The 18,557-nt window shown below is 37.8% G+C and overlaps 1 protein-coding gene across 8 annotated transcripts in view; it reads right to left on the reverse strand.

The window, feature by feature from the left end:
- The window catches only part of PLA2G4A (phospholipase A2 group IVA), a 189,354-nt gene that overhangs the window by 49,764 nt on the left and 121,033 nt on the right, over positions 1 to 18,557 (reverse strand). For all 8 annotated transcript variants that reach the window (XR_004525901.2, XR_012331125.1, XM_019918613.3 and 5 more), the window contains exons 7-8: positions 17,304 to 17,445; positions 4,389 to 4,525 (exon numbers count right to left, since the gene is read on the reverse strand). Coding sequence is in view for 6 of the 8 variants with exons in the window: in XM_019918613.3 (XP_019774172.1) it covers positions 4,389 to 4,525; positions 17,304 to 17,445 (279 nt within the window). In the remaining 2 variants the exon portion in view is untranslated. The remainder of the gene's footprint in view (positions 1 to 4,388; positions 4,526 to 17,303; positions 17,446 to 18,557) is intronic.

Below are 18,557 nucleotides of genomic sequence, written 5' to 3' on the forward strand. Positions count from 1 at the left end.
CTTCCTAATCAGAATCTTCAGGGGTAAACATTTAGAATTTCTCTGCTTAAAAAAGTGCCAGAAGTGATTCTCATATGCAATCAAGGTTTGGAATGTCTTAACAAGACCCTCGACCTTGTGAAGCAAATATCCTGAAATCCTAAATAAATTCCTAGATTAATTTTTCCCCAAAGTGCAGTTACTTATGCAAGTCTTCATTTAGTCATTAAACACGTGACAAGTGGGAGAGGTTCGTTAGCACAGTCCTCACCTCAAACAACATATTTTCTCTAACATAATCTTGATCTTTTAGCCTATCATTTCTTACAGGCCAGCTCCTATTAAAATTGGTTTATTTTTCAATGTCCCACGAATTCTTCAGATGTTAAACTGAAAGTTTTCATTCTTGAATTCTTTTTTATAGCTTAATGAATTGGGTCCCATTGCCTATAGACACAGAGCTGCTCTCATTTCTCTTTAGACGGTAATGTCATACAAACACAGCAGTTGAAATCCAATAGCCCTGTGACACCACAAATGAGCAGCTGTGCTGAGGAAGAGAGCTGTGCTCACTGAGCAAAAGAACACAGGATTACTGTCACTAGTTCACTCAGGCCAGTTCTCCTGCTTGGCTAATTCTTACATTTAATGAATAACAACTATCATCCAAAATGAATTTCAGAAATAATTATCATAAAGATAGTAGCAATTATAAGAAAAGCTTTGGGCTTCCCTTGTGGCGCAGTGGTTGAGAGTCCACCTGCCGATGCAGGGGACGCGGGTTCATGCCCCAGTCCAGGAAGATCCCACATGCCGCGGAGTAGCTGGGCCCGTGAGCCATGGCTGCTAAGCCTGCGCGTCCGGAGCCTGTGCTCCGCAACGGGAGAGGCCACAACAGTGAGAGGCCCGCGTACAGCAAAAAAAAAAAAAAAAAAAAAAAAAAGCTTTGTCTTACATAAAATTCTCTTTTGTGATCACAGAAAACTTTACGGGAGGTCCAAGCCTTCTCCAGATATTTCCATATTACCTAATTTGTGCCAGGTAATGGTCATGTATCAGCAGAATATAAAAACTTATACAACAGAAGAGTGTACTTTCTTTTTCCAAGTGTTTCTGACTTCCTTCCTTTGAACTTTCTACCTTCTCACCTATAGTGTTTGAGAGAAAATTGTTAATATGAATCATCCTGACCACCTTTTATTTTGTCTCAGGAAGTGTCTCTTTTCTCCGTGGTTAATAGCTTCACTTGTGCTTTTTATCTTGTCCTGTCCTGTCTCTGCCCGAATCTCTTTGTATCCAAGATCCATCTATTTCTTTATCTTCTATCTATCCCTCTACACTATTTCCATCACCTCAGACTTCTACAAAAATGCTCTAGTCTTTTATATTCTGAAAACAAAATAAAACATTTCCTGGGTCCTATATTCCCTGTCTTGAAATAATAGATGGCTCCTACTAAGGTTCACATTCCCACCTTTCTTTCTTTCATCTCCTATTCATTTCTTATTTGTAATTTCATGATCAAAAGTGCCCTTCATTTACTTTATCTAGTAATTTTCACTAAAACCATGAAATCTCCAAACCCAGTTCTAAGCGAAGCTTCTCATAGATTTTTCCTCTATTAAAATACCCACTACTTTGTGAAGCACTCCCACACTTGACCTCTGCAAACTCATCTTCCCTTGATTCTCTTCTCTGATGGCTACTTTGCATTGTCCATTAGGGTTTTCTTTCTCCCTCCCTTCCTTCCTTCCTTCCTTCCTCTCTCTCTCTCTCTTTCTCTCTTTCTCTCTTTCTTTCTTCCAGTAAGTTTTTAGATGTTTTGAAGAACTACAAATTAAATTATTGATGGTAATAACTGAAGTGGTAGAAATTGGTGAAATTACCAAGGGAGGATGTGTCGATATAATAGAACAAAAGGCAGGTCCTGGAGGGAAGCTCATTTTAAGGAAAAAAAGTAGTGGAAGTAGAAAAGACAGCTATGAGGAGAGAGCAATCAGAGAGGATGGGGGGGGAAAGGCATGGTAGGAGGGATTTGAAAGAGGGACAACTGAATGTGTGAAATATCTCAACTCCCAACTTCATCCTCCCTGACTCCCCCCAAAAAGTTGAGGAGAATAAGAACTTCAAAAGACACCATTATATTTGGAAATTATATGGCCTCTTGGTGAAAAATGATTGTAGGATTTTAGGAGTACATGGATTTTAAGGAAATAGAATAACTAAGAAAAGGCTTCAGCTCAGTGCTTTGTGACCACCTAAAGGGATGGGATAGGGAGGGTGGAATGGAGACTTAAGAGGGAGGGGATATGGGTATATATGTACACGTATAGCTGATTCACTTTGTTATACAGCAGAAACTAACACACCATTGTAAAGCAATTATACTCCAATAAAGATGTTAAAAAAAAAGAGATAGGCTAATTCTAAAGTCAACTTCCTGCAACATTAAAATGTATACATTTAAAAAAAAAAAGAAAAGGCTAACCTTTGAGGAAACTAGACACTGAAGGATAGAGCAGGAATTGAAGGTGGCCTATAATATTTAAATGATTGGCCTGTAACATCTAAAATTCTCTTAATTACATTTTGTAGGACTTGTTTTCAGAACCCTGAGAGGGGATCTTAGATGTTTTCCCAAATCTATAACCAAAGCAATGACTGCAGCTCTAATTAAACACAAATATACACTATTACACCACTAAAATAGCACTCAAGGCCTGGTCTTTCTTTGTTAGACGAATTTAAGAAAGCAAGCTTCTTGCAATGTATTAGTCAGTGATGGACCACAGGGATCTAAAAACCAGTGAATACAGATAAAGAAAACTACCTGAAGACTAATAATAAAATGCTTGAACAGGTGAATTAATCTAAGGGTCCAAGTTTTTCCATCACATTCATATTACTCATTAAACAGGCAGGTGCATGCTCTTTCCTTCAAAGGAAAGAATAATGATGGGCTACACCTTTCTTTCAGAAAAGACTAATCATTTTGAGAGTACATACAAAGAAGGTGGCAACCATGGTTCTAAGTTTTTGTTTTTCAGTTAAAGAAACTGGTTCACAATATTTAAGAAACTATAGACTCTTTAAATATGAATCTCTATGTAGAACAGGGGTCCCCAACCCCCGGGCCGTGGACCTTAGGAACCGGCCATGCAGCAGGAGGTGAGCACTAGGCGAGCGAGTGAAGCTTCATCTGCCTCTCCCCATCGCTGGCATTACCTCCTGAACCATCTCCCCACCAATGGAAAAATTGTCTTCCATGAAACCGGTCCCCAACCTTTTGGGCACCACTGATGTAGAATATATAGCTGTCCAAGAGAAGGTTCTGGTTTAGTTGAAAGAACCTAGAGTAGGGGATCGAAATCCTAAGTCTATATGTTGGCTCTGCTACTGATCTTGGACAAATCACTTGCCTTCTGAATCATATGTTCTATACTTGAAAGATGAAGAAACTCATAGCCATCTCACAGGATGAGAAGACACAGAAATTTTAAAATATAGACATATATAATATATATTATTATATATATTGTAATTATATGATATATACTTATATAATACATATGTTATATATTTATGTATAATAAAATATTATAAAAGATAAGTTTTATCATGGCTGAGTGACTAAAAGGCCTTACAAGCCAATATCAGAAGTTCTATAATAAGGTGATACTTTTATTTGAGACATCTAAGCAAGGACTAAATATATGATTTTCAACATACTTATTATGTGAGGTAAGCAAACCAAAAAGTACATAGTATTGTCTTTGAAAACGTTTTATAAATATATTCTTGAAAAGGCAAATCTATAGCATACAAATATTATACATGCAGATGCTTTAACTTGTCTCTAAATTTAGCTGAGCTTAGATACATTTAAAGGATTAATTTCATAATTAGATATAAATCAGTGAAATTTATTGCATTTCTTCATTCAAAAGTTGTTTCCTTCTTCTGTATACTGAGGTATCTTGCATTTCATTCTATCTGCCTTAAAGAAGAAAATGAATACCTAGCGAATCATGTACTTAGACATAATCGCTGCAAGATTACAAATCAGTAAATTATAGGAAGATTAAATTAATTATGGGTGGAGTATGTTATTCCACTTCTGAGATATTTCTATAGAATTATTTCAATTGACCTATTTTTTTGTTTTATGTTTAACTACATTTTAAGTCACGAATGGGCTTAAAGGGAGCAAACTTATGACAACAGTCATCATTAAGTATGAATTTGCCTTAAAAAATATTTTTAAGAACAGATTACTGCATCAAGCTGGAATATTTCAGTAATTTGAAGTTAATGTCAGTTTTCTAAACCCTCATTTCTTTTCTAAGTTTCAGGTAGATAAATGCTAAGCATTTAGGATGATAAAACTAAGGTTTAAAATGTATACTAACCACGTAGATCCAGAAAGACCAGCAATGTAGGTAGCGCAATCTAAAATTCCTGATTCATACAATGCCTTCATCACACCGGAGAATCCTACCATGGCTCGGAAACCCCCACCTGAGCCCAGTATGGCCACCACAGGCACCTGGAATGAAGAAACACAGAGATCATTTGTAAAGTAAAATCATAAAATATGTCATTTTCATTTCAGTTTTTCTATGTCCCACATTTGGTAACAAAGAATTGTAAGTTCACTCATACCTTGATAATATCTAATTGTTAAAAAGAAGAAAACAGGGCTTCCCTGGTGGCGCAGTGGTTGAGAGTCTGGCTGCCGATGCAGGGGACACGGGTTCGTGCCCCGGTGTGGGAAGATCCCACATGCCACAGAGTGGCTGGGCCCGTGAGCCATGGCCGCTGAGCCTGCGCGTCCGGAGCCTGTGCTCCGCAACGGGAGAGGCCACAACAGTGAGAGGCCCGCGTACCGCAAAAAAAAAAAAAGAAGAAAATAATGTTTCACTTAAGAAAATCAAGAATTAATGTCTATTAGAAAGCAGATATTATTAAAATAGCCAACTAACTCTGACAGCAACAACAATAGCAACAACAATCCTTTATATTTGCTTGACTCCTTGCAGTTTGGGGCTTGCTTTTGGGTGTAGTTTTTTTTGAATTTGATCCTCTCAAAATTGCTATAAAATGAGCAAAAAAGTATTTGCTCATTTTTCAGATGGAAGTTCTGAAAGGCTGCTATTACTTGTATAAGATCTATTACCTGGTAATCTGCAGTTGAGTAAGCATCTTGCCTTCTTGGTCCAGAATTCTTAGCACTCCTTTATGCTGACCCATTTCAAAAATATGCTGTTATTTAAGCCATCAAAAAGAACTTAATCAACTACAAAAAAACCTACAAAATTTATTTCTTCATTCTTTAATTCATTCATCAATCTGATTAAGTGGTCTCTATGTTTCAAGTATCCCCAGGGTGGATCTTGGGAATATAGTTAATTTAAGTGAGGCAGAAATGTAAAAATAATTATGACAACAAGAAACACAGGAACAGATGATATTCACTGAGCTCTTATTATCTGGTAGGAACTGTTAGTATTTTACAGAAATTGTCTTATTTAATCTTCATAAACTCACTATGAGGTTTCCATTTTACAGAAGAGGAAACCAATGCACTTAAAACCAAGACCTTGAAAACTTTTTCAGGGTCATGCAATCAATAAATAGCAGAGTTGAGTCAAGGGTCAAACCCCAGGCTCCTGGTAGTACACCTTACCAAAGTCAAATGCTACAGGCTGGCAGTACATGAGGTCTAGAAGATGTGGTCAATTTCAATCAGAGGGATTGGAGTGGTGGAGAAAGTTTCACAGACAAAGAAGAAACCTGAGCTTGATGTTAAAGATGCAGAGTTATTCCGTAGGGAGAGATGAGGGCAGGGAAGGAGGCTGTTCTGGAGATGGGAGAAGCATAAGCCAATGAAGAGTTTTTGCAGTAAAACAGGCTATCTGTAACGTGACTGAAATGCAAGGGTGTTTCTTTGAAGAGGGAGATATTGTCATTTTCCTTGTGGTCCTGAAGCATTATTGCCTAAGAGAGCTGGTTGTTTCCCTATACCCAGCAGTTCTCAAAGTGTGCATAGTTTTTAGGGGGTCCACAAGGTCAAAACTATTTTCATAACAGCAGGAAGATCTTATCTTCCTTTTTTTCATTCTCATTCTCTCATGAGTGTACAAAGGAGTTTTTCAGAGACTACATGATGTGTGATATAGCAACATTTGAATTTAAAAGCAGATATGAGAATACACCTGCATTGTGTTCCCAGCACTTGGATCCTGACTCTTGGGTGTCACTCACCAATGTGATAAATATATATATACACATACACAGAATCATTATTTTAGAACTAAAAAGATGAAAAAGGCTATAGAATTCTTTCATAGAGAAAGGGAAGTCTCTAGAGGTTAGGTCTTATTGGAGGTAGAACAGTGAATAGCAGGACACCTAGCACTAATTTCCAAATTCAGGGCTCTTCTCTGATACTCAGTGGCCATCAAATCAGATGCAAATTGAAGACCTCATTAATGAAAACACAGTCTACCAGTTCAGTGCAATGCAGCAATTTAAATGGCTTTGAACCTGTGTATGTTCAGATGAACAGAATGCTCTCGAACATAGTTTTAAAATTGTAAATAAAGTAAAATATATAAGTTCTTAAAAACTTCTATGGAGAGGGAGGAAAGCTAAGATAGGAAACTAAAGTGGGTTATACAGTGGGCGAATGGAGTATAATATAGTATTAATATTAAGAGTAGTTGTAAGGAAGGCAGATTACAAATTAGGAGAAGGAGGAGGGATTTCGATTAGGCCTTGAATGAAGGCTTGAGTTTATAGGCAATACAATAATAGTGATAATAATAATAATAGTAAACCATTTATTGTTACTATGTGCCAAACACTGGGCCTAACGTCAGGCCAAGATAGGCACAAATAAGAAAGGGTATGTGATTTTGAGATGAAAAGACCAGCCTTCTTATTGCAGCAGGAGTATACTAGGGAGTTGGGAAAAATAAGACTATGAAGGGCTTTAAGGGGAAAAGAAGTCAGAGGGGATTTTAAGCCTGTTGATTTGGTTACTTGCAACACTAACATTAAACCCAATACAAGTCAGGTAGTTCAGAGTAAAAAAATTCTTAGTAACAGATTACACTGTTTCATTTCAACATATAACACACAACCTGTGCTATTGTTCAGAGAGAGATTTCATAAGAGAAGTTGGAAGATTGAACATAAAACCTCTTTAATCCTGAGAAAACAACTCCCCAGATGTCCTTCTTCATGTGCCAGTAGCCCAACACATACTTATGGATGACTATTTTATGTTAGGAATTTTCTGGAAACAGCCTCTTATTAAACCGGGATTCATGTGTTATGTAACCCATTGTTTTCATTATTGCTTTACACTAATTCTTAAAGAGGGTTTTCAGGTAAGATATTTAAGTCAGAAATTTGGGTTGCTATCAGAGGAAAGAAAGTGTCATACTATTTGTACATAAAACTTGAATAATGAAATAACTGAATGATTGTATAGATTATAATTTATCCTTTATTTATTGCACATGAATTAATCTGTTTTTATGCATCATTTAATTTTCACAACTCTATGATATATATATTATTACCATTTTATATGTATAAATTCTGGTCTATTTCCTGTTTTATTTTTGCTTGCAGGATCTTAGTTCCCCAACCAAGGATTGAATCCGGGACCCAGGAGTGAAAGCCCAGAATCCTAACGACTAGGCCATCAGGGAACTCCCTATTACCATTTTAAAGATAAAGGAACTGAAACACAAAGAAGATAATTTTTCTGCTGTCTTAAATCTAGAAAGTGGTTTCTTGCAGATTTAAAACCAGGTTTGTCAGACTCCAAAGCTTTTAATTCACTCTGCTCCATTCTATCTCTGAAAGCTTCCCCTACAACTAGGGGGACCTAGGTAAAGAAAATCCTCTTTGGACTCTTTACTTATGTGTAAAAATATTGGGTAGAATGAATGAACTTGAAGCTTTTTGCTACTGGTAGCATTCTAGATTCTATAACTCATACAGAATATGAATTGTTAAACTATAAAATTATAAATGTTTATTAACTACAAAAAAGAAAGGGAAATTAGACTTATGAAGAAAATTTATTTCATTTAATCTTCTCATCCTTCATTGGGAGATTGGGATTGACATATATACACTAATATGTATAAAAGAGGTAAGTAATAAGAACCTGCCGTATAAAAAATAAATAAAATTCAAAACCAAAAGATCTTCTCATCCCTCAAAAATCATTATTATTTTCATGTCTCAGAAGAGGAGGTATGGAGTGCACACATATAATACCTTGTTCACATCCAGATTGGTGATAACCAGGATGTGAGCTGAGGTGTCACTGACATAGAATTCATGCTCTTTCCTTTTCCCCATTATTCAGAAAGAAAAGAGTAATCTTTATCGAGAGAAACCACTTGACATTTAGCTAAATTACATTTCAGATTCATGTATCACTTCAGATGACAGCACAATGTTATGCAATAAACAGACTAACTTTGGATGTTTTAATAGTGATAGTTATTCTGAAATAACTTTCAAAGAATAACTGAGGACTTACAAGGTGCAGGTGTTAGTCCGGGCTTTAAATCTTAAAAAATCAAACAAATTAAAGTTGCCAAGAGTTTTTAGGTTATATTTAGATTTAAGTGCATCAATATTTGTGTATAAATGATATCAATGAATATTTCTCATACTTTTCTCATACGATTACAGGAAATGAATTTTTATTTACCAAATACGCTGTGTTTTGATTAAATTATCTTCCTGCATTGGCTTGCAGATATTATTAATTTCCTCCCTCACAAAAGAAAATTCTAAAGTGCTCAAGGATTTTTTTTTTTATGTTTTCATAGATTTTAAGTTCTGACAATTATATAAAGACTTTTGCCTCCCTGGTTCCTGTATTAGTCAGGGTTCTCCAGAGAAATGGAACCAATAGGTAGGTAGATACATATCTAACTATCTATCTAACTATCTATCTATCTATGGAACTGGATCACACAGGTGTGAAGAATGACAAGTCCAAATTTGCAGTATGGGACAGCAAGCTCCAAACTCTGGAGAGTCAATAATGCAGTTTTAGTCCAAACACCAGCAGGCAGAGACCCAGGAGAGCTGATGCCTCAGATGAAGTCCAAGGGTAGTCTGCTGGAGAATTCCCTCTTGCTTGGTGAGGTTGGTCTTTTTGTTCTATTCAGGCCTTTGACTGATTAGAGTGGGGCCCACCCACATTATAGATGACAACCTGATTAAGTAAATTTCACTGACTTAAATATTAATTGCATCAAAAAACATCCTCCAAGTTGATGCAAACTGACCATCACAAGTCCACCCCTTCTCAACTCGGCGGCCATATACCTCTCCTTCAACCACACTTAAAATCCAAAGAAAGACAATAACAAGGTCATACTCCTGGCTAACATGATACAGATATCCTGTGTACAACTGGAAATGCACTAATCCTTTCCCCAGAAAAGGATACAAAGTCCTTAAACAATGCTTATTCTTCACATTGATACTTCATAACTTAAATATGAATCTGTTTTTGTATTTCTGTGTGTACATGCACACACACACGCACATATTCATAACAAACTAAGGAAGAAATACTCATGGCAAACACAGTCCCATTTCCGTAACTGGTCATCTGGTCATAGTTGGTATTTATAGCTACCTTCTTTCACTATCCATTCTGTATTTTCTTTGCCTTCAACAAGCACCTCAGCTGGTGAGTAACCAAACCTTCATTCCTGAAGGGTCTGGGTCATTAGTAGTCCTTCCTGGATTGGGTTCTTATAGTTTTCCATTGACTTAACTCATGGCATGATAATACTAAGAGACACCACAGAGGATCTCTTGTATTCCAGACATCCTCTTCATTACCTCCACCTGAGAGGAGGAGCCCAATCTCCCCTTAATAGTCAGAATCAACCACCCCAGCCAAGAGAGTAGCTCCCTTCTTTGTTGGTTCAGAGGCATGAGAAGCCCAAAAGGTCAGGCAGCAGTATTAAATTACAGTTCAGTAGAATCATTGTTCCACTTCTGTGGAAGCATTCCTTCCTTCACAACTAAGACCTCTAAGTCAGAAGACTATAAGGTCACACAGACAGGAAACGAATATTTTGCTAGTGGGTCACTAGGGGTAATAGTGAGTGGTGCCACTCCCACTTCCACTCCTGGACCCATGAATCCTGGGGATAAACAGCGCCAATACTGGATGCTGAGTCAGAGCATTTACAGCCTCCTGGAAAACCGTGTTCCAGCCCTCCAGGATATTGCCACAGAGCTCGCACTATAACTGAGTCTTCAAAAGGTATTCTACCATTCTATCAAGCTAGTTACTTCATGATGGTGGAGAACATGGTAAGGCTGGTGAATTCCATGACATGGCCCGTTGCCATACTTCATTTGCTGTGAGGTGAGTTCCTTGATCAGAATGCTGTGTGGAATATTGTGACTAAGGCATCTTGTATATCTATAGGTGGTAGTTTTGGCAGAATCCTTGAGTGCAGGGAAGGCAAATCTGCAACCAGAGTAAGTGTTTATTCAGGTAAAAACAAAGCATGCCCCTTCCAGGATGGCAGAAGTCCAGTGTAATCAATCTGCCACCAGGTAGCTGACTGATGACCCATAGGAATGCTACTATATTGGGGACTCAGTGTTGCTGGGGACTCTGATGCTGGCTAATTGAGTACTCAGCAGCTGCTGTAGCCAGCTCAGCCTTGGTGAAGGGAAGACCACGTTGCTGAGCCCTGCAGCTGTCCTCTTTCAAGTGGTGCCTAAATAGTGTGTACAATCACCTCTAACAAGGCCCTTTCTCTCCTTTTGTCAACTGATCATAGGGATCTCCCCCATGAGGCTCTGGGTGGAGGATGGAAAAGAGAAGGCAGTGTAACAGGAATGGGGAACATGGACATTTGGGCCACTTCTTCATGGAACTTATTGGTATCTTCAGGGCCTGTTCAGCCCAATTTCATATACTCTACTTCCATCTGATGACGGAGTGCATCTGTGCACACCCAATTTTATGGCTTGGTGGGTCAGATAACATGATGGTCAGCTCAGGTCACATGATAACTTGGTCACCCATGGTTAAGCATTCAATCTCTACTATGGCCCAGTAAGCAGGCCAAAAGCTATTTTTCAAAGGACGGTAGTTATCCACAGAGGATGGCAAGGCCTAACACCAAAGGTGCCTATGCTGCAATTCACCTACCACAGCATCCCTATCTGCCACACACACTTCAAGCATCAATGGATCTGAATGGTCATATGGCCCAAGGGGCAGAGCAGCTTACGCAGTAACTGAGTCCTGTTGGAGAGCCTTCTCTTGCTCTGGGTCCCATTCAAAACTAGCTAAGGGGAGTTCAAACTGTTTGCCCCAAAATGTTTACAATCTAAAAGGAATAAGAATTGACACAGCAAAGTGCTATTGTCATAATGAAGGTGGAAGCAAGAGGAAGAATATTGTAGATGAAGAAAACAGAATAAACAAAGGAATAAAAATTCTTATTGACAACTCAAGGTCGATTTCTATTACCTCCTGCAGAAACTATTTTGCTTTGCCTCCCCCTCTGTCACTAGACAGTCTCTTTTTTCTCTAGTTTTTCACTTAATTTATCCGACAAACTTAAATACAGAATAGCACTCTATATAATAGATTATATTATTTAAGGACCACTTTATACTTCTACTTTCATCCAAAGCTATCTAATTGTATATTCCTTGTATTCTGCCTTGACAGGAAACATTTCCTCCTTTATTCTTTGATGAAGTTTGGAGTAAAATTTCCTTCTCTCATTTCCCTGCTATTCTAATGCCAGATCTGAGTGCCCCAACCAGCTTTGCTCCCTTTATGGTCAGTTACGTGGGGACATGAAAACTGTAAAGCAGCATTTCACTTCACAGAACAGACTGTAATCTGGAAACTACATCTGACCAAAAGCTATTTTGGAACAAGAAAATGTAAAAGAAGTGGCCTCTAAGTAACCTTAATATATCAAAAATTCCCATGCACATAGTGTTATAGATCTTACTCATAGGAACGATCTCAGCCCTTTATTTATGAAGAGATTATACTAATCAGAGACAGTGTTCTAACAACACGCTTACTTATCAGATTTTAATTCCACAACAACAAAGTTGAAAGAGAAAGGGGTGATTTGAAGAAATTACTTCAAGGGAATATATAGAGCATGGGGAAATGGTAGTTGATTGCAAAAGCCACAGACATGAGAGCACTTAAATCAGTTCAGTCTGGGCAAAGAATTACGTTTTTTAGAACGACTTACATCCATTTTGTTAAGAGTAATTTTTTTAAAGTCTTAGTACTTAAGAGAAGAAACTCTTGGATTACTAGAAACCTTAACTATTTAACTAATTCATTATCCAAGTAAGAAAGCTAAGGTTTTATTGAATTTGACATTGCCCTGGGGTGTTACGTAACAGCAACACCCGTGTATTGGTTTAATAGCTACTATCGTATTGAGTAACGAAGATGTGCCTTACACATTGTTCGGGCTGCTTAGTACTCATCCTTTTAGCTGAATGAGACATTGTCTCCATTTTACAAGTGAAGTAGAGGAAAGAAGCAAGGCGCCCAAATTCCTACTGCCCAAACTCATTCAACATTTTAATTTGACACTGATGTCCTAAACTGGATGCTGCAAACCATTTGTTGAAAACTGGGAATAAGACAGGCACCGTCTCTGCAACGAGAATTGAGTAGGGCTGTTCTGTCTTAGACAGCAGCCTGCTCCTCCTTACCTTCAGGAGGCCAACCAGCCAGCAGTGAAAGTGAAAGTGAAGAAAGTGAAGATCTTGGCAGGGAGCAAGGGAAATGGGAGTTTAAGAGGCCCTTGGCCAAGGAGAAACACAAAATAGGAAAATGATATTTGTGTTATGGGAATGGGTGGTGCTGAATATATCTAAACGGATGATTTCTGCCAAGAGAAAAAAATGGCTCGACCAAATCCAAAACAACAACATCAAAAGTTTTAATTTGAGGAATGACTTCCAAAAACATGAGTTTAATATTTTTGAAGACTAGCCCAGAGAAAAGCACAATTACCTCATTCTCCATCTGCTGCAGAAAAGCCAATCTGTATGAATATTAGGCCAAATTTCATTTTCCCAGAAAGATTCCTTTCCACAAAAGGAGGAGTGCCTGGGAGGTGAGGCAGAAACTTTCCTTTCGAAAAGAAAAACCTAAGACCAAAGGCTACTGGACGTCTGCGCCAATATGCCCCACAGACTTTCTAATGCAGCCATTCAAACTGGGATCTTTTCATCCAAGCCTTCTCCTCAACCTGTCCCCTCCCTAACAACCTGATGCAAGTGTTCCTCAGTTGTGAGCCCCTGATGCCTCTCTAGCGAAGCCAGCCCCTGGCTGAAATGCCAAGCCACTGCCTGCACTTGTGCTCTGACCCTCACAACACAAGATTTCCCTAGGCTCTGCCACGAGTCAGGAGCTGAGCTGGTGCTGGGAATATAAAGGTGAAAAACACAGACACTGCCATGGTCCTCATGAAAATTATATTCTAATGGAGAAAAAAAGACGTTAAATGAGTACCTATACAAATATTTTTAAGTACGATTGTGGGAAATGCGGAGAAGATCACGTGCATATTTGTGCTATGAAAGAACATGACGGAGAGACCTAACTTGGACCTGGAGGGAGGGAGGAATGGATGAGGAAGACTGTCTGAATAAGTGACATGTTCACTGGTTCAAGAATGGTAGGCTGGCATAGAATAGGGAGATCAGCTTGGTGCCTTGTGTCCACCTAGAGGGGTGGGATAGGGAAGGTGGAAGGGAGACGCAAGAGGAAGGGGATATGGGGATATATGTATACGTATAGCTGATTCACTTTGTTATACAGCAGAAACTAACACACCACTGTAAAGCAATTATACTCCAATAAAGATGTTTAAAAAAAAAGAAAAAAGCATGGGAGGCTGTTAGTTAACTGAAAAGGGGGTGGGGTGGAGGGAAGGAGGGGAGGGCGAGGCCTAGGCAGAGAGAAGCAACAATGCATGCAAGAGCGCCACCTGTGAAGGGTTCTGCAGAGACCTGGAACGAAGAGGCACTTAAAGGAGGGAGCATGGGAGATTTGAGATGAACCAGCAACACATGAAGCTGGAGAGATGCTGTGAGGCCAGTCCTAAGAGCAGTGGAAGGATTTTAAGCTTGGTTTGGATAGAATCATATTTGTGTATTGTAAAGATCACTCTGAATTCAGTGTGAACAGAAAGTGGAAAGAAAGAGGACAGGTGTCAGTAGAACTATAGAGACCAGAGGATTTTGTGTACAGATTCAGCCATGCTTAGTGTGAGATGTTAAGAATACAAGTGAAGGAATCAGAAAGAAGAGGTATAGATATTCGGGTGTGAATCTCAGAAGAGAGATTCTAGGTTGTTGATATACGTGTGAAAGTTCTTAGCCCAAATGCGCTGGGTGACACATGGAAGGGAGAGAAAATTCTTAAGAGGGGCTAGGGCTGAGTCTTGAAGAACCCACATTTAAATAATGCACAGAGGAAGAAGATCTGGTAAAGGGAACCAGAGAGGCATGATGAAAATAAAGGGAAGACAGTAAGGGAAGGGTAGTGAATGATTAAAATAGTAGGAAAACATGTCATTTGCAGCTACAGAATTAGGGAACACAGGGCCAGAAGATCCTTTGCATTTGTTAGCTGGTACCTGTGACTGGTAAAGCAGCCGCTGTAGAGTCATGAGGGCAGAAGCCCGAGGAAAGCAGGAAGTAGAATGAGATTGTGTAGGAAACTTTGGAAAAGTTTGTGAAGATAAGGAGAGAAGCAGAGCGGAAAGGAGACGGGAATGTACATTCCATGGGGATTTTTTTGGTTCCTTTTTTCTCTCTCTATATCAGAGTTTAGAGCAGGAAAATTTCATACAAACATGGAGGCAGACAACAGAGGTGGGGAGCAGCCCTGGGAGGACTGGACAGTTGCTATGTTGGGGCTCCTAACGGTTTGCAATCCATATCTGAGATGATGTGACTCTGGAAAGAAAAAGCGCTGTTTCCTCCATTGAGCTCAGAGGGAAGTGGCAAAGGGTAAGCCCGGGTTATGAAACATGTCAATCCTATGCCAAGAAATGAAAGATTTGTCACCTGACGACTTTTAATTTCTCTAATTAGGAGGCAAGTCTATCAGCTGTGAGGGAGGCAGGGGGTGGATCAGCAGCTGGGAGTGAAATAAAAAGCATTTTAAATAAATGGAAAGCAACTAGGCTGGGAAACACTGAAACAGCCAGCATGGGTCTCCCAAATGAAGTTGACGACCATGAATTAACAGAGGTATCCATTTCCATCACTGTTTCATCTGCTGAAATGGCTTTCTCCCCAACTAGGCTTTAAACTCACCAAGGAAAGTGACTGTTTGGTATTAACCATTTCAGTTTTATTCACCTCAAGTTCCCAGCACAGTGTCTCAACAAATGAGAAATGGCAGAAATCAAAAAAACTTGAAATATCATTTCTCTGCTCCAAGGGCATAACAATGCCAAACAAGGATGGGGACAAAAAGATGGTGTAGAACTGCTGATGGAAGGTTTACTACAGAAAAACAAACAAAACACCCAAAAAGACTTCCCAGGCAGCTAGAAACTTCTGAGTAATACATACAGAAGGATGTGTCTTCAAGGACTCATCAGCCGGAGACAATAAGCAACCACAAGATGCATGATGGAAGAGCAGTCTCTTTTTTTTTAAATAGAAGCTTCAATGGAGGTTTTGCTTCTCCTCCAAGCTTCCTTTTAGCAAAAATCCCCATCAGCAATATTTTACCTTAGCGTTTGCTCCCCTAGTACCAAAAGCCACTCCAGAAGCCCAGACTGGCTTTCGACCCCTGCTACACCCACCTAGAAACACATTTAGAAATGTGCCATCACATGTGGGACAGGGGTACCCATCTGGCCCCCTTACTCAGAATTTATTTCTCATTTCCAGTGGCATTTTGTCCTTAATCTACAGTAATCTTTAATCTCTGGTCTGTGTGTACATGCATGGGGGTAAATATATATGCTTATCAATAGATATAAAATATATATTGACTTACACATTTAATGAAAATATCTTTCTAAAAATAAATTATGTTCATCTAAAATATTCAATTAACAGAAAACCTCAAAGAAATAAGTAAAAAAAAAAATTACCTGATATGCCGCTAAGAAGAAATTTCATTATTATCATTTGATGAGCATCATTGCAGCAATTCATTTTTTTAATTTTGTTTTATTGAGGTATAATTGACATATATTATATTAGTTTCAGGTGTACCACATAATGATTTGATATTTGTATGTATTGTGAAATGATCACCACAATAAGTCTAGTTAATATCTCTCCCCACATATGGTTACAAAATTTTTTTCTTGTGATGAGGACTTTTAATATCTACTCTCTTAGCAACTTTAAAATATATAATACAGTATTATTAACTATGGCAGCAATTTATTTTTGTAGATTTCAGAAAGAAGGATAGACCTATGGATGGATGGATGGGTGGATGAATGGACAGGTAGGTAGGTAGGTAGATAGATAGGGAGACTGACACATAGATACATGAGTGAAGAGATAAATGAATAATAGACAAACAGACAAAAACTGGATTGTAGAATACAAGTTACTGAATAATAAATGCCATTTACTTTGCTGGAATTTAAGGGAAGAAAAAGAAATTAAAGTACAATTGAAGGACTGTACTTTCAATATTTGTTGATGAAAATACTGTAATTTTAACATCTCTCTATAATTAAGATTATGAAAATATTAAAATGTGGAGGTTATTGTTTTAACTAGTTGGTCAATTTTGGATGATATCTTTTCACTTCCTGCTATGAAATAGTAATAATTTGAAATATTTCCTTTTATCTCCCTATTCACATCTTTTAAGAACATTTTTTGTTAATTGTTGTCATTAAGATTTACAACATTTTGCTCTTGTTCAGTAATGATAAGTCCCACAATTGTTTAATCTTAGTCTGTATTAAAATGAATTCAATGATCATTTTATATCCTTTTCTAGGTTAAACTTTTCTTACTAATGAACATCTTGTGCATCAGTCTGCCTATTCCTCTTTTAAAATCTATATCTAATAAATATTACCAAATATGGGCAGCATTTGTGATGATCTTCCTCAAAGAGTTTCTGTTTATGAAACACTTACCTTATCTTAAAAAGATAGAGAAATAATGCTTAATCTCAATATTGTCACATTTGGGTGGAATTTGGGAGAAAGTACAAACAAAATTATTATTAAGTTGCAATAACATTTGAAAAATTTCCAACTCACATCACGTGTAGAATACAAGCCTTCATTATTCTTTGGACCCAGGAGTTTCTTCATGTTTTCCTTTATGTTTTCTTTTCTCTGTTGTCGGAAAGCTTTCTCCTGGTCACACAGAGCCATACTAAATCGGAGGTCTGGGGATGAACTGTATATAAAATAGAGATCATGAACCAATGTCCCCAGTAGCCTTGTATTTTACATTATACATTTAGGTCTAAATAATATATAGAGTCACTTTACAGGTTTCTAATTTTTGTATAAATGCTATCAACTGTATGTATTCTGCAAATCATTTTTTTCCATTGAACATTTTGTTTTTGAGATTCATCTGTGTTTATAAGTAGAACTAATTCAAATATATTTACTATTATGGAGTATTTTCATTATATAATTAGAGCACAATTTATGTATCCATAAATATTGACATTATGTCCAATTTTTTTTAACTACTACAAACAGTACCACCACAAACATGTGTATACATGTGGAAAAAATTCCTATAATACATGCTCTTTAGGAAGAACACCTCACTAAATCATCACAATGGATATAAAGTACTTTTCTTATTTTACAAATGAGTAAAAAAGTAATTAGAAATCTTTCAACTGTTAACAAAATTAGCAAGTAGATATTTAAATCCAGGGTTTCTCATTCTGCATCTCACGTTCTTTGTAATGTACTATGTTGATCATTATCTTACATTAAGCACGAGAAGCATGACTTTTAAAAGATCTACAAATAAAGCAATTAACATAGATGTTTAGAAGATATCAGTACAAAAATATCTAAAATTCAAAATATGTTGAGCAATTTTATAAATATAGTAACAGACGTATGGCTTGTGTGTGTCTTCTTTTATGTACTATCTTTAACTCTCTAATTTCTTTCCTGATTTTATTTTATATTTAATGGAAGACATTCCATGAAAAATGGAGTTTTTCTTTAATGAACGTTTCATTTTATTTATTTTATTGTCCTTTATTTTATTTATTTATTTTGGCTGCGTTGGGGTCTTCGTTGCTGTGCGCAGGCTTTCTCTAGTTGTGGTGAGCACGGGCTACTTTTCATCACAGTGTGCAGGTTTTTCATTGTGGCGGCTTCTTTTGTTGCAGAGCACAGGCCCTCAGCACTCGGGCTTCAGTAGCTGTGGCGCGTGGGGTCAGTAGTTGTGGCATACGGGCTTAGTTGCTCCATGGCATGTGGGAATCTTTCCGGACCAGGGATTGAACCCATGCCCCCTGCATTGGCAGGCGGATT

The sequence above is a fragment of the Tursiops truncatus genome, chromosome 1 (assembly GCF_011762595.2).
Source record: "Tursiops truncatus isolate mTurTru1 chromosome 1, mTurTru1.mat.Y, whole genome shotgun sequence".
Lineage (NCBI taxonomy): Eukaryota > Metazoa > Chordata > Mammalia > Artiodactyla > Delphinidae > Tursiops > Tursiops truncatus.